At 40.4% G+C, this 16627-nt stretch overlaps 1 protein-coding gene across 1 annotated transcript in view; it reads left to right on the forward strand.

Annotated features, from left to right (window-relative positions):
- Positions 1-16627, forward strand: part of LOC122563615 (arf-GAP with SH3 domain, ANK repeat and PH domain-containing protein 2-like) — a 78598-nt gene that overhangs the window by 11056 nt on the left and 50915 nt on the right. Inside the window, exons 2-3 of the mRNA XM_043717576.2 lie at positions 7200-7272; positions 13887-14032. Of these exons, the coding sequence (XP_043573511.1) occupies positions 7200-7272; positions 13887-14032 (219 nt within the window). The remainder of the gene's footprint in view (positions 1-7199; positions 7273-13886; positions 14033-16627) is intronic.

Below are 16627 nucleotides of genomic sequence, written 5' to 3' on the forward strand. Positions count from 1 at the left end.
ATGAGAAACTTAAAGAGCAAATTCAGACCTGGTGTTGAGCTGAGACCCTGACCATTGATGGTAGAGTGATTACTAATAGCTCAAATGTGTAGAAGTTAAGTCTTTACTCCCACCTCTAGTTTGCTAGCTTTTGAAGTTCCAGCTATGGCTTTACACTTTTCCATTTAACGTGGTTCTCCCTGCTGCCTTAGCTGTTAGCCTACATACACTTTTGAACGTGACTCTTTGTTTCTGATTCCTTAGCTTGAATGTTGTAGGAACAAGAGAAGACCATGCAGCCTCTGCCATTCATCGCATTTAATTATATCCCACCTGATCTCCACATAAACTCTGTTTACTTGCCAAACATTCTTTAACTCAAAATAAAGTACAGATCTCAGTCTTGAGCTTCAATTGTCTCTGACATCCTTTGGCTTTATGAGAGCATGCTAAATTGATACAAACCTTCATGTGCAAAAGGTGATTTCCCTTCTCAGTGGCCTAGGCCTAATCTTAATGTTATATTCACTGCTATTCTGTTTTCTTCACTGGAGGTTAGTACTTTATTGTAACGTTGACCATGGCTTAGTAGGTAGTACATTTGTCTCTTGATTCAGATGTATTCTGGTGCTAGGTGAGAGATTCCAGCACAAAGCTCCAGACTGATGGTCCCAGTGCAGTTCTGAGGGGCTGCAGCACTCTCCCAGGTGCTGACTTTCAGATGAGACTTTAGACTGAACATCTATCCATCTCTTTGTGCGATTTGCAAAAGATCACAGAGTAGCACAACTTGAAGAAGACCATGGGAATTTTCCCCGGTCTCTTGGCAAATACTAGGAGAAAGTGAGGACTGCAGATGCTGGAGAATCAGAGTCAAAAGTGTGGTGTAGGAACAGCATAGCCAATCAGGCAGCATCCGAGGAGCAGGAGAGTCAACGTTTCGAGCATAAGCTCTTCATCCGGAGCTTATGCCCAAAACGTCAACTCTCCTGCTCCTCAGATGCTGCCTGATCAGCTGTGCTTTTCCAGCACCACACTTTTTGACTCTTGGCAAACACTTATCACTAACCTTGTAGAAGCTTACTGTGTGCACGTAGATGGTTGGGATTCTTATATTACAACTGTGACTGAATTTGTTGTAAAGTGTTTCAGGACAAGTAAGGTGGGAAATGTTAGATAAATGTAAGTTTTTTCTTTGCAAAAAGATTGTGCTGTTTAAGGTTCCTATTCTCTATAGAACAACACTGTAAAAGGTCTCTGAGGGGCAAGCTCTGCCTTAATAACATTATAGAGAGTAACTATTTCATATACCTCGTGATAGAGCATCTTAAAAGGTGGTTAAAACAAATTCTGGTCTCAATATACTCTGCTGAACCCATGATCATAGGTACCAATCTATGATGAATACTAAGTCAATATGAATAGCCTTAATTGGCTCTCCAACTCTGAATTGTAATGGTGTTGGGTAGTAGGCATTCTTAGGGTATGATGTTCCTGCATGTTTTCTACCTCTGAATAACCTACCAAGGTATTATCTGTTCACCCAACATTTACGTATGAACCCTTGTGTTCATATGGTAAGGCACCCATTTTAAATGGGTGTTGTGTCTTGCCTGGAAAGACTGCAGCAAGGAATGTCGCATGATTTCTTGTAACTGTGCAGTATAGATTGGAAAATAGCTCACAGCTGCATCGCTGCCTGATGTGACAGTGAGTCGTACTGAGAGAGTTTCAGTTGTGTGCAGAGCACAGCAAACCCAGCTGAGCTGCTGGAATTGGCTTAGCACCACACAGCCCTCTGACAGACAGGGGAATTCAGCAAAGGCGTTTGTATCTCATCTGGTTCCCAGAAACTGGAATGTTGTTTTATGTCTTCTTTGGTAGGGGAGGAGAAGTTGGTATTGACTTAAGCTGTCAAGCCCTCTCACTTGATTCATCATAGAAAAACTCAGGGGGAGGTCATTTGGCCCATCATTCATCTGCCACCAATTGACAGCTGTTACATTATCCGAATCATGATGAATCTGCTTTAGGGCAGTGAATTCCAGACTGTAACAACTGGCTATGTCATTTTATCTTCTCTGCCACTTGCTAATTATCTTTAAACCTATGCCCTCTAGTTAGAAATCCTGCTGCCAGGGGAAAAAGGGTTTCATTGTTTAATCTATCAAAGAGCTTGATTTGAACACCTTTTCTTTAAGAGAAATGTCCTGCAAATGAAGAAATTATGTATGTGAGACACTAAAAGACTACTATTGCCTTGAAACTGTACTGTAATGTAAATCAGAAGTGGGGGAGCAGAATAAAATGGAGCAGATTGTGTTACAAGAACAACAAATGCCTTTTTTAAAACTTGGGAAGTGGCTGTGGACAAAGGGAGGTCTGTATTGTTTTGTTGTTTAAATTTGGATGAATTCCAAGTTGATGCAATAGGCTGTAGCCAGTAATTCTTTATCTACGCACAGTAAATAATAACTGGATGTTGATTTGTCTGTCTGTTATGACAGCCATCTGTCCTTTACTTCTAAAAGCTATCCCTCATAGACGGATTGTTTTGTAGGTTTTGGTGGCCACTGTAGTACATTTCTAACTGTAGTCATTTCTTGCTTTAGCTTAGAGGGTTTTTATTTGACCCCTGCTGCACCCTTGCCTGACCTCTGAGGCATTCAGCAGGAGTTGCCGATTTCCAGTCAGCATTATGAACCCTGGGTGAAATCTTCCTTTCCAACTTTTGGAGATTTGTTATGACCAGTCTCCAGGTGAGGATCCCCAATTCCTTATGATCTTGGGCTTTTAGGGTGGAGCTGACTTCCCTTCTCTATTCATCTCCTTCCATCTGTTTGCAACAAGATTTAACTTTAAGAGATCCCATTGCTCATGGATGCCTGTTCCAATTTCAATGTATTTATGTTTTAAAAGAAGCCAAATTAACCAGCTTTTCTTCAGTTAAAGAGAGTGAGTTTGTCAGCTACTAAAATGTGACTCAGATTAGAAAAGTGAAGTGAGTAAAGAGTTGTACAAATCAGTCTTTACTTTGTCCTTGCTGAACATTGTGGCTGTCAAATTGTTAAAAATCACGCAACACCTTTTTATAGTTGCGCTTTAAAATTTTTATTAACTTCTCCACCCAAGTCGAACACCGGCTCCTCCACATCATGACTGTTAAACCGGGTGATTTTGGATGTATTGACTCAGCAATTTAAGTAGTTGTTTTGGAGATTGAGCTCTGCAGATTAGCTGAAAGGTGTTGTCCAGTTTTATGTTCAAACTGTAGCTTCTCACTGGGATGTAATCCCAGCAATTGAGAAGGATTCTGTTCTTTTTGCAAGCTCAGGGCTGTCTAGACTAATCCCAGCAGTAACCTGGATAGCACACTTTCTCTAGGTCAGTAGTACTAAAACACCAAACTGACATGCTAATACTAGAACAGCAGGCAGTCACGGGAATACTAAATGAGTTTGCAAGCTCCAGAAGTGCAGTTAATTTTTAACTCCTCCTCTAGAGTTTTCTCCTGCCTGGAATAAATAAACATGTCTTTTGTTCCCCCAAAGATACTGTTCCCTCATGACCACTGTATGGGAAGAGAACTCACAGGTGATAGTTTTGGACAGTTTCTTTAGAAAATTCTCATGACTCTATTTCAGGTTCAATATTCCATGGTCTATCTCGAGGAAATGCTTTGTATGTCCTTTTCCATTTTGCATACAAAAGTCTTACTTAAATTCTCTATGCCCATAAGTAATTTGGGACAGTGATCCATTATCATGACAATGTACAGACCTCTCACTCCATCCATTGTGACGTCAGTTGATGCAAACTAAAGGCTTTAGAGCCATAGAGATGTACAGCATGGAAACAGACCCTTCAGTCCAACTTGTCCATGCCGACCAACTATCCTAAATTAATCAAGTCCCATTTGTCACACTTGGACTATATCTCTCTAAACTCTTCCTATTCAGAAACCCATCCAGATGCTTTTAAAATGTTGTAACTGTACCAGCCTCCACCACTTCCTCTGGCAGCTCATTCTATATACACACCACCTTCCCTGTGAAAAAGCTGCCCCTTAAATCTTTCCCTCACTTCAACCTTGTCTATTTACCCTATCCATGCCCCTCATGATTTTATAAACCTCTATAAAATTATCTCAACCTATTCAGCCTCTCCATATAGCTCAAACCCTCCAACCCGAGCAACATTTTTGTAAATCTTTTCTTTCATGTATCACAGCAACTTTCCTAATAGTAGGGATACCAGAATTGCACGTAATATTCCAAAAGTGGCCTAACGGTTTGTACAGCTGCAACATGACCTCCCAACTCCTATGGTCAGTGCACTGACCAATAAAGGCAAGCGTACCAAACACCACCTTCTTCACTATCCTCTCTATCTGCAACTCCATTTGTAAGGAACTACGAATCTGCACTCCAAGGACTCTTTTTGATCAGCAACCCCCACCCCAGGACCTTATCATTAAGTGTAGAAGTCCTGCCCTGATTTGCCTTTCCAAAATGCCTTTCTAAATTAAACTCCATCTGCCATTCCTCGTCCCATTGACCCATTTGATCGAGATCCCATTGTACTCTGAGGTAACGTTCTTCACTGTTCACTACATCTCCAATCTTGGTGTCATCTGCAAACTTACTAACCATACCTCCTATGTTCACATCTAAATCATTTATATAAATGACAAAAAGCTGTGGACCCAGCATTAATCCTTGGGGCACACCACTGGTCTCAGGCCTGCAACCTGAAAAGCAACCCTCCACCTCAGTCTTCTACTTTGGAGCCAGTTCTGTGTCCAAATGATTGGTTTCCTTGTGATCTAACCTTGCTAACTGGTCAACCATGAGTAACCTTGTCAAACGCTTTTCTGAAGTCCATATAGATCACATCCATCACTCTGCCCTCATCAGTGCTCTTTGTTACTTCTTCAAAAAACTCAGTCAAGTTATTGTTATGATGTGACAACCAAATTTGGGAAGGGGGGAGTCAAGAAGGTAGAAGAGATGGTATTGGACACAGGGGGTAATAAGTAGTGTCAGAAATGGGGGTGAAAGAGAGAGATTAGGCTGAGTTGAGTCAAAGTGGGGAAAGTAGCCAAGAGAGATATCGGCCAGTCCTGAGTGAGTGGCACAAGTTCCCTTTGGAACTATTCTACCCATTTTTGTTTAGTGACATTAGTTTTTTGCTTGGTTAGCTTTCAATTCTTAAGCGTTCGGGGAGAGGTATAATCAATAGAAAGAGGTAAAGGTGGCAACTTTGAACACAGTTTGGCTCCTGGTGATGAGCATTACAACTATGCAAATATGTACTTGAGGGACAAATCTGTGATTGGTTGCTTGCAGAAGTATCAGACTATCAGAAGTAAAACTATAATACTTTTACAGAGCTTTATCGTATAATGGGATAATTGGCTTACATTCATTGAAAAACTGATGAGCAACATCCAGGGATGGTGGTCTTCAGGTGGAAGTGGAGATTGGATGTCTCATGGTGAAAAAGAGCCAGTTTGGGATAAGGAAGCTGTTAATCCTGACCTCATCAGATTAAATTGCAAGGGTTACTAATTTTGAGGGAAAACAATATGGAAGGAAAGTGCTGATCGGTAGAGGCATTGCTCTAGTCAATGATGACTGATAATTAACTGCTTAGCTTTGTTTATATTTTAAACCAGACAGGTTAATTCTGATTCATCAAGGTGTTGCCCTGTAAAATGAGGATAGCTGTCACCTATTTTGTTCAGTTGAAGGAGGTGCAGTGTGTGTACATCTATCTTCTGTTAAATAATACGACCTTTGTGTATTGATATGTAGCTTCCAGAATGTGCAAGTGAGCCATACAGTGAGGCCAACTGATGAGCCTGAATCGATTGACAATGTAATTCTTCTCACGCGCCAGTTTATTTAACCAATGCTGTCCAATTGCAGAATCACATCTAATGTGTGACATTAGGAACATGACATGGGACATTTGAGAGTTTTGCAAGTGCAAGCTGATTTGTTTCATTACAACCAGCAGAAGGGTATTTTGCATGATCTGTCAGTTTTTGGGAAATATTAACTGTGGATGCAGCTATCAATACAGCAGCACTGAAATTCAGTTAGCATCTTACCTACTTGTTTGATAGATGTCCATCTTTTTGGCTTGGCAGCAACATCCTGTTAGTGGCATAACAATACATGGGTCATATTAACAGCCTCCTCCTTGCCTTGGTTGGTAGTACTCTTGCCTCTGGATAATGTTCAAGCCCTTCTTCAGAAACATGGGCACAAAATGCAGGCTGATGCATCCGGGTGGTTTTTGGACAAGTTGCTACATCAAGGCCCTATCTAGCTCTCTTGGATGGACATAAATATTCATGAAACTATTTTGAATAGGAGGCCAGGGGAGTTCTGCTCCGTGTCCTGCCATATATTAATCTGTCAAACCAGCATCACTGGAAATATTCTGTGATCAGTTATAGTCATTGCTGTTTGTTGGACCTTACACTGTAGGCAAATTATTTGCCACATTTCCTATGTCTTAACACAAAATACACATCAGAAAGTACCAAGAAGTTAGGATATTCTGAGGTCATGAAAGATGCAATAAACTTAAATTGTGTGCTAAATCTGAGCGGGTGATTGACTATCACCTACACACGGACAAAGTTCAAAAATGAACATGGTTTGTTTCTCTGTTGTAAATTCCATATGATAACAGTATAACAATACAGCAGTGTGATTTTCATCATATTTACATATTAGATTAAGCAATATACGTGTAAATTATCTGCCTTTTCAAATCTGGAGGCTTTGGATAAATGTTGTGCTTTGAGACTTTCTTCCATGTTAACGTTGTCACAAGGACTACTATTCAACTTGTAAAGAGCTCTGTTCAGACTGTACCTAGACTCCTGTGTCCAGATCTTCTTGTTGAAATGCAAGAATGACTTTTGGCCATTATTAATAGTGCTAATGAAAGCCACAAGATCATTTTGTCTGAGGAATGAGTGGATGAGTGGGAGGAATGAGAGAAGGGGGGTTGCTACTGAGTTTCTTGACTTTTCTTTTGCGAAGTCATGCATGGGTTCAATTCAGTCCGTTCTATTGAATGTATGCTTGTCACTATGTATGCTGTCAGTGCAAACTGATTCGGCTGTGTAGCTCTCTATGTTGCTGGCTCTGTTGGAAGTTTCCTGAGGAGTTGTGTCTTGATGGTACTTTTTTTTCTTTTAGTCGCTGGAAGCAGATCAGGCCATCCTACTGAAGATGAAGAAGTTGATTAAAGCCATTCACTCCTCTGGACTCTGTAAGTCACACACTCTGGCTAGGGTTATGGAGTCTCAATCCAAAAGAATTAATTCTTGAGACTCTATGATTGACTGAAGCTGTGCTGTGTGAGGGAAAATAATTCCCTCTGACAAATGTGGAATGGAGAGGGATGAATGGAGAATTTTGTGTGGTGGATAATAGCCTATAAAAGAGCTGCTTATGTGAGTACATTTCCAAAGATGGGAGAGTTATTAAGGCTTAGGCATTTCTCCTGCTTCACTAACTTGCCAGTTTAGTATGCGCGATGAACAGTGAGTTGTTCTAATTTACAAATGCACTTGAGGTGAATGCCAACCCAGATAGACATTACTTTTCTATTCAGTTTGTGTGTATATGCAGCTTCAAAATATTCTCAATAGGTCTCAGCAAAACACTAGCTAGTGGTGCAGTATCTTTTAGCACCCTCTCCTCCCCACCAATCTTTCTGCATGTTGCTGTTGGTTGTGGCCTACAGGATAGAATTCTCACTTCTGAGTCAGAATATTAGCCACTCCAGAGGTATAAGCGCCTAATACATTTGCAACATTCTCGCCATTGAAAGGAGTTCTGCATTGTTAGTGTCTTATTTCAGACAAGAATTAAATCAAAGCCTTGTTACCCTCTCAAATGGATGTAAATGGTCCCGTGACACTAGTTGAAAAAGAACAGAGAGCTCCCTGGTGGCCTGCCAATATTTGTTCCTAAACCAACATCACTTTATTTAAAAAAGAAACCAGATGATCTGATTATTATCACACTGCTGTTTGCAGAACCATTGTTCACAAGTGATCTGTGTTTTCTACAGTATCTGTACTTTTAAAGTATTGTAAGCTGTAAAACAAAGTGGGATATAATGCGGTCCTGAAAGTTGGACTATAAACTCAGAACCATGAATGCCAGCAGAGGTCGTAACCATAAGCAACAAAGGAGGCCTATCGTGTCTGTGTTGGTTCTATCTATTCCATCATTTTGCTTCTAACTTTGAATTTTCAGCTATGTCAATATTCATCCATGCTTTGTTTTTAATAAATAAAATTGCCTCTTCCTATATTGGAGCAGCCCAGGGTCTAACAAATCTGCGTCAGGAATTATCCCTAACTCCACTCCACCTCGGTTTTGGCTTAAACTGGTGACCTGGCAATATTGAGTCTAAGGCTTTAGGAGATAACATTTGAGTCTGAGGCAAAGGTGAGGGCTCTAAGAATGTGAAATTCTGAAAACCCTCTGTTTACCTTCAACAGAAATGATTACTAGTTGATCATTTCAGCTAGTAATGAACTGATTAACTCAACATTGCTAGCTGAAATGATCAGCTAGTAATCATTTATGTTGAAATTAAACAGGGTTTAAATGAAGTAATAAGATAAAGAACAAAATAAGGAACAGAAGGCTATCAAATATGGGAAGTGGCTGACTTCAACAGGTAAGGTGTCCACAGTCCTACTGGGTCACAGGACTGCTCTCTTATTAGAGAGGGAGAGATGCCTGGTGGTTGTTTAACCTGAACATCACTGTGCTTCAGGCTAAGGGGTGAGGTTGAGAAGGAGAATACTTCACGGTAACCTCAGCCACTGTTGCAATTGAATCCATGCTGTAGGCATCATTCTGCATCACACACCAGCCATTCAGCCAACTGAACTAAATGAGCTCCAAAAGCGTTTATCAGATAAAAATCCAGTCATTGATAAGACAATGGAAATATTACTCCCACCAAGTAATGATTGGAATCTCATTTTTCAGCATCAGCAGTTCTAAGAGAATAGTCCCATTTCTTACTGGCTATGTGCCTTATGGGCATCTGCAGAGAAAACAAGATTTTATTCCCCTGTGAGCTACAATTGATGCCCTCTCCACCCAGTAACAGTTTTATTTCATTTTAAAAACAACAGTATGGAGCTGTATGAGAGTGGCCAAACCGTATACCATAACATCAATCTATGGGCAAAATGGTGGTGGAAAACAAATTGGTGTTTGGATTATTTGCCAATTTGTATAATGTTTGATCTTTTGATTTTATTTGGATATATGCCAAATAATGGGGCCATAGATTTAAACATTAAACTGGAAATATTAAGATCAGTTTTGCGCATGGAAGAAAGGTTCATCTCAAGGGCTGTCTGATTGCTAGAATATCTTACGAATCTTTCCAAACTGCACATTCTTTCCTTCACTCACTCTTGCTCTGAAAAAAGAACAAGTAGATTTCTAGCGCTCTGTCTTAAGTCAACCTGTTCAGGCGTGTTATGACACATCTCTGGGGCAGAATCAACTTGAAGACAGGTCTCCTGGCCTAGTGCTAAGAACACTAGAATCTTCAAAATTAAAAATCACACAACACCAGGTTATAGTTCAACAGGTTTATTTGGAAGCATTAGCCTTTGAAGCACTGCTTCTTCATCAGGTGGTTGTGAAGCAGGACCGTAAAACACAGAATTTATAGCAAAAGATTATAGTGTCATGCAGCTGAAATGATATATTGAGCAAACCTAGAATAGATCTTTCATTTTTGGAATGAGTTTAGAATTATATGCAAATATAATTGTGCAAATATAAATGCACCCCATAAGTTTGTGTGTGTGTGCAGGAGAGAGAGAGAGAGAGAGAGACAGAGACAGTAAGTGTGTGCATATTAGTGTGAGTGCATGTGAGAGAGTGTGTGCTTGCATGTGAGCAAGCTTGCTAAAGTATGTGTGAGAGTATGAGGCATTATAAGCCTGTGAGAGGATGTGTGCGTGGCTACGTCAATGGATGAATGGACACCGCACAACAATCACCAGGCAAGTGTGTTCCCTTCCAGTTGGGGAACACTTCAGCAGTCTGGGACATTCGGCCGCGGACCTTCAGGTGGCCATCCTTCAAGGCGGACTTTGGGACAGGCAACAATGCAGAGTGGCCGAGCAGAGGCTGATAGCTATGGGGATGGTCTCAACCGGGACCTTGGGTTCATGTCACATTGCAGGTGACCACGCGCGCATGTGTGTGCACACACACACTCATGCACACACACACTTATGCAGACTCTCTCTCATACGCATACATATACAACTCACACCCATGCACAAATCCTCTCTCTCTCTCTCTCTCTCTCCTGCAAGCACACACATATACATTTATGGGGTGAATTTATATTTGCAGAATTATATTTGCATATACATTCTATTTTGCTCAATAAATGCGTAATCTACAGGCAGTCAATCTATGTAATACCTTGTAAATTCCACTTTAGAAATAGAACCAGTCTGACTTAAGATTGGGAAACAGACAGCCACTAACCTTACAACTTTAATGCACTATCTGAGCTGAGATTGCACCTTTTGTTATAAAACCTTAAGTTATCTTGAGAATTTGACCTAAAAGAAGTTCTGAGATTTACATATTAAAGAAGCAAAACTAGCAAACTCATTCTAAAAGATGAAAGACTTAACAATTTAGGTTTGTTCAATATATCACTTCAGCTGCATGACACTGTAATCGTTTGCTATAAATTCTGTGTCTTATGATCCTGTTTCACAACCTGATGAAGGAGCAGTATTTTGAAAGCTAGTGCTTCCAAATAAACCTGTTGGACTATAACCTGGTATTGTGTGATTTTTAACTTTGTCCACCCCAGTCCAACACGGCTCCTCCAAATCATGACTAGAATCTTCAATATTGTGAGCTACTTGATGTGTCATTCCCATTATGTGACAATCTTGAGTGCAGGAGACATGTCTGCTCCATTCACTGAAAGATTCGCCATGACTGTATGGTGACTAAAACCAATTGCAAACGTAACTACAAACATACCTGCATTGGTATTGGGATTGTTACTGTAGTATTGCACCACGATTCACTTCAGTCCACTGTCCCACCTGCAGTCGATGCAACCTGAGCAGAAAATGCTGAAATAAATCTTTTCAGGCTTGTGAAAGGAGACAATTGCAACTACAACTTGAGGAAGTTTATATTTGCTTGTCTGTACACATCTGGAGTTCAGCAATCTGATCTGAGCATCACTTCTCTTGAAGAATATTTTGGTGATAAATGGAGCTGCAGTACAGAGTCACCAGAGTGACAGGGAGTTCTGAGGAATGGTCATTTGATCTGAAATGGTAACTCTGATTTCTCTCCACAGATGCTGCCAGACCTGCTGAGCATACCAGAATGACAGTTGGGTTATTAGGGCACATTAGACTTGTATTCATTTGACCACAGAAGATAATCTAGTTGATGTGTTTGAGATTTGAAATCAATCGTTTGTTTAATCCCTGTCTGGGGAAATCTGGAACAAAGAGGCGTAGCACTAGAATTCAACATCCAGTGGTAGCCTGAGGAAGAACTTGGCCACTCAAGGAGTAGTGGAAACCTGGAATGCTCTCCTCAAGAGGTTGAGGCTGGGGGTCAATTGAATATTTATAGTTTTGAAGTTGAAGCATAAAAGTACAAAGGTATTGATGTAATGCTGAAAACTTAAAACACTGATTTGCTTCAATTGGATCATTCAATCTGATTTTGGGCATTGTCCATGAAGCATGTGAAGGCTTTAGATAGAGTTCAGGATAGGGTCAAAGGAATGGTTCCAGGGACATTTTATGCAGACAGGTTGGAGAAGCTGGAGTGATTATTTTAGAGGAGACTGTGGATGGGAGATTTTTTTTTTGAGGTGCTCAACGCCATAATGCATTGTTATATATGAACAATCTGGATGAAGGAACTGTGGGTTTTTGCTGAGTTTGCAGATGTCACAAAGCACAGAGCACTGACCAGTAGTGTTGAGGATGCAGGGTGGCTGCAGAAGGACTTGAACAGATGAGGAGAGTAGGCAGATAAGTGACAGATGGAATACCATGTGGCAAAGTGTGAGGTTTTATATTTTGGTAGGTATTTTTGGTAGGGGTGGCCTAGCTGCTTCACAGTGCCAGGGACCTGGTTCGATTCCCACCTCGGGCAATTATAAGTGTGGAGTTTGTACATTCTCTCCGTGTCTGCGTGGGTTTCCTCCGGGTGCTCCGGTTTCCTTCCACAATCCAAAGATGTACAGGGGTAGGCTATTTTCTAAATGGGGAAAAGCTTCAGATATCTGAAGAACAGAGGGGCTTGGGAGTCCTAGTTCAGGATTCTCTTGTAGTTAACGTGCAGGTTCAGCTGGTGGTTAGGAAGACAAATGTAGTGTTGTGTTCATTTCAAGAGGGCTAGAGTACAAGAGTAGAAATGTACAGCTGAGGTTGATCAGACTGCATTTGGAATGTTGTGCGCAGTTTTGCCCCTCCCCTCCCACCCGGTATCTAGGGAAAATTGTGCTGGAATTGGAGGGGGTCCAGAGGAGGTTTACAATAGTAGTCCCAGGGATGAAGGGCTTATCTTTTGAAGAGCGGTTGAGAACTTGGGGTCTATACTGAGTGGGGTTTAGAAGGATAAGGGGAGGTCTGATTTGCAGGATACTGAGAGACCTGGATAGAGTGAAAGTGGAGATGATGCTTCCACTAGTAGGAGAGACTAGGACAGGGGACAGAGCCACAGAGTGAAGGGGCAACCCTTTAGAATTGGGATGAGGAATTTTTTACAATCAGAAGGCGATGACTGTGGAACTCATTACCGTAGAGGGCTCTAGTGGACTAGTCATTGAGTGTATAAGACAGAAAGGTTTTTGATTGGAAAAGGAAAATGGGTTATAGGGAGAAGGCAGGAGAGTGGGGTTGAGAAACAAATCTGCCATGATCGACTGAAGGGCTGAATAGCCTAATGCTACTCCGATATCTTATGGTCTTGTGATGGGGCAGGGTTAGATGGAGAGAAATTCCATTCTCATTGACCGAAGGATCAGGAACCAGAGGACATCAATTAAGGTGATTGGCAAAAGTGGCAGCAGGACACAAGAAAAAAAACACCTTCAGTGGCAAATGATTAGGAGCTGGAATGTTCTTTCCTAGGAGTGTGCAGGAGGCAGGTTCATTTGTGGCTACCAAAAGAAAAGGAATTAGATGAGCACCAAATTAACACGGGTAAACAAATCAGAGCTACAGGAAAAGGGAGAGGAGGTGGAGCCAGGGGAACTACAATTCCAGAGTGCTAGCATGGGTATAACAGCCTTCTGTGCTGTCACCATTTTACAGTCTTATGCGTCCAGCATTTCATAGATTTTTATTAGATAATGAATTTAAAGCATTGACCAATTCCAGTTGAATCCCCCATAGAGCTTCATTTGATTTCAGATTTTTGCAAGCTTATTATTTACATATTAAAACATTTGTTTCTAGTGAAATTTTTCCTTGATACTCATTTGTAAATGCAACATATTTAATGAGATCTATCGATCTTGCTGGTTTCACTTTCCCTTCCCAGCCTGAGAATTTCATCTGTTTAGTGTGAAGGTAACTAATGCTGGCTGGGTTTGATGTAACTATACCACCGTTATCCTGTGTGTTCCTGATTATACTGTGGTGGGGGGTGGGGGGAGGTGTTGGGAGAATGAATGATTTATTGGTTTGGATTCTCCTTCACTACAGAAACTGGTACAGAGAATGTACTTGGAGACCAGCTGACATTGTGTGTTGATGTGGGAGTTAGTATGGGTGTCCATTGAACCTTTATCTAACAAGAAGCCTGTTTTTTTCCTTTGATGTTGGTGTTCAGCACATGTGGAGAATAAGGAGCAGTACATTGAAGTTCTGGAAAGCTTTGGGAACCACCATCTATCTCAAAACAAGAATGAGTTGTCTATGGGTTTCCTTAACCTTGGTGTTTTCACACGTGAAGTAACAGCACTCTTTAAAAACCTGGTAAGTGTGTTCAACTCACCATTTCACTGTGTGCCATTGTAAGCATCTGGTTTTTAGTAGATGAAAGGAAAATAAGCTAAGTGGTAGACATAAGAGGTTTCAAAGGGACATAGAGAGTTCAGAAGGTGGCAGATAGAGCTTAATGCATTTAAATTATTCTGTTTGGAAATCATTCTGTTATGAAAGTACAGCCAGCAATTAGAAAAACAATTGACGTTAACCTTTTAATGCAAGGGTATTGGTTTACAAGAGTACAAAGACTTGCTGCAATTATATATGTGATCTGGTGGGCAGTAGCTGTCATACTGTGTCTAGTTTATTTATCATTACATAGGGAACAATCTATTATCTTTAGGATTATGGCATTAGGTGAGATTTACTTGGTATTTGGTATTTACTTGATTCTTGGGATGAGAATTGTCTTGTGGGAATGGGGGGAGACAAGAAGAAAAAAATCTCTGTTAACCAAAAAACCTCTCCGTGATGGAGTTTAACGCACATGTTTATTGTTGTCCACTTCACTGTCCCTGTTATCATAGGAACAGGAGTCGGCCATTCAACCTATTGAGTTTGCAACACCAATTAATATGATCACGGTTGATCAGTCATTTCTTTGATACCATTAATAATCAAAGTTTACAAGCCTCTCTACTTCAAATATACTCAAAAATAGAGTTTTAACCGCCTTCTAGGTAAGACAATTCCAAAGATTCGCCACTCTGAGTTTAAAAAGACAACTCCTCTTCTCAATCCTAAATGGCAACAACTTTATTTTTAGATTGTGCTTGATCATCTTACCTGCACCTACTCTGTCTGTGTTTTAAGCATTTTGTAGGTTTCAATGAGACACTTCTCACTTGAAATTTTGGAGAATTCCGGCTTAGTTTTCTAAATCTCTCTTCATAGGAAAGTCCTGCTAACCTGGGAACGAGTCTAATGAATCTTTGCACTCCCTCTTTCAGCAGTAATATCTTTCCTGAGATAAGGAGGCCAAAACTGCACAGTTATCTCAAACATCTGTTTACTCTAAGCCTTGGTGTAGCCCCCAAGAGCTAATTAATTAAGCACAGTGACCATAGAGCAGGAAACACAGGTCCATTAAGCCATTGAGCACTTGTCACTACAGTGAACTCCTTTATTCACTCTACCAAATTGTACTGACTGTCACTTCTACAAATTTGTCATCTTGATAACCAAGTGGAAATAGGCTTTCTTTTATTAAAACCATCATTATCCTGTGTATCTGAATTACTCTTGGCATTTCCTGTTCGTGAATAGTCTGTCCGTTCTGTTTAAAAGCCCTGTTCACAGAGCAACTGTTCAAAGTTAACATTGGTTCAACTATCACTTTGCAAAGTTTGTAGGCTGTCTTTAATCCCTAATGCACCCAACTAGGATACTGTGTAGACATCACAATCCACCTGTTCTGCAATGTCAAAGATATTATATATATATATGTATATATATTCTTAAAGTATAATGCCATCCTTCAAGCTAAGACAAAGAAAATGAATTGTTCACAACCAAATGTTTTTACACTATTGTATAAAACATGAGACACCGTTTAAACAAAACAGTGGCTTATATTTCCTTTTCATGGGAATGGTCAGATTCTGGTGTCTTGGAAATGTCAGAGGACTGCTTCCTTGCAACGGGTTTTTAAAACCCGTTATTTTTCCTGTTTTTAGGGCTTTTTGATCCAGTAAAGAAAGAACTTGTATTTGTAAAGCATCTTGCATCACCTTGGCAAGTCACAAAGCACCAATGAAATACTTTTGAAGTGTGGTCTCTGTTGTAATGTAGGAAACCCAGTAACTGTCACTGCAGAGTTAGCTCTATAAGCAGGAATGTGAATAGGAGCAGATTATCTTTTTCTTGTGATGTTGATTTGAGGGATGAAGATTTATAAAACAGCAAACAATTTCTCAATAATTGAAAACACATTTACAAATGAATTCTTCTATTGTTAGCTAACTAACTCCATCTTGCAAGCCTGTACCTCTAGTCTCTCTCATGAACTGGTTGCTTAACTGCAGTGTTGGACACATTGCTTATTGTGGTTATAGGATGTTCTGTAACTTACAGTATTATTCTAATTGTAAGTAGTTACATTGTTAAAATTGTAAGGAGAAATTGGAATGGAAAGAGAACCACAATCGAAGCTATTTTGTAACTCTTTATTCCTCTTTTCCATTTCGGAAAGTTGGCCACATTTGGTCGACAAAAGAAAAAAAACATTCAGCTGAAACATTGCAGCAACACCAGGCTGTCTCTAATGAGAACAGGTTCAGTTTATTTAACCTTGAGCCGAACTTTCAACCTTTCATCTTTTCTGCCACCAAGACTGCCTCCTCCGAGTTTTTAACATCACTTGTCTCCATGCTATTCTTGACCTACCTTCCACTGAACACTTTCTCAAGCTCCAGTTACCCAATAACAACAATAGCTGCTCTCCTGGTCAACAGAAGCTCATCCAAAACCTTATCTATATCCAAACTGGCACCAAATGCAGTTCACCCAGCTCTCCGTACTAGGATGCTAACAATGCTTTTTTTTGTTTCTGTTCCCGCTTTCCCATTTCATGGCCTCTCTAGA

This window comes from Chiloscyllium plagiosum, unplaced genomic scaffold, assembly GCF_037043375.1.
Source record: "Chiloscyllium plagiosum isolate Xiang-an unplaced genomic scaffold, Cpla_swu_hap1 HiC_scaffold_30, whole genome shotgun sequence".
Classification (NCBI taxonomy): Eukaryota; Metazoa; Chordata; class Chondrichthyes; order Orectolobiformes; family Hemiscylliidae; genus Chiloscyllium; species Chiloscyllium plagiosum.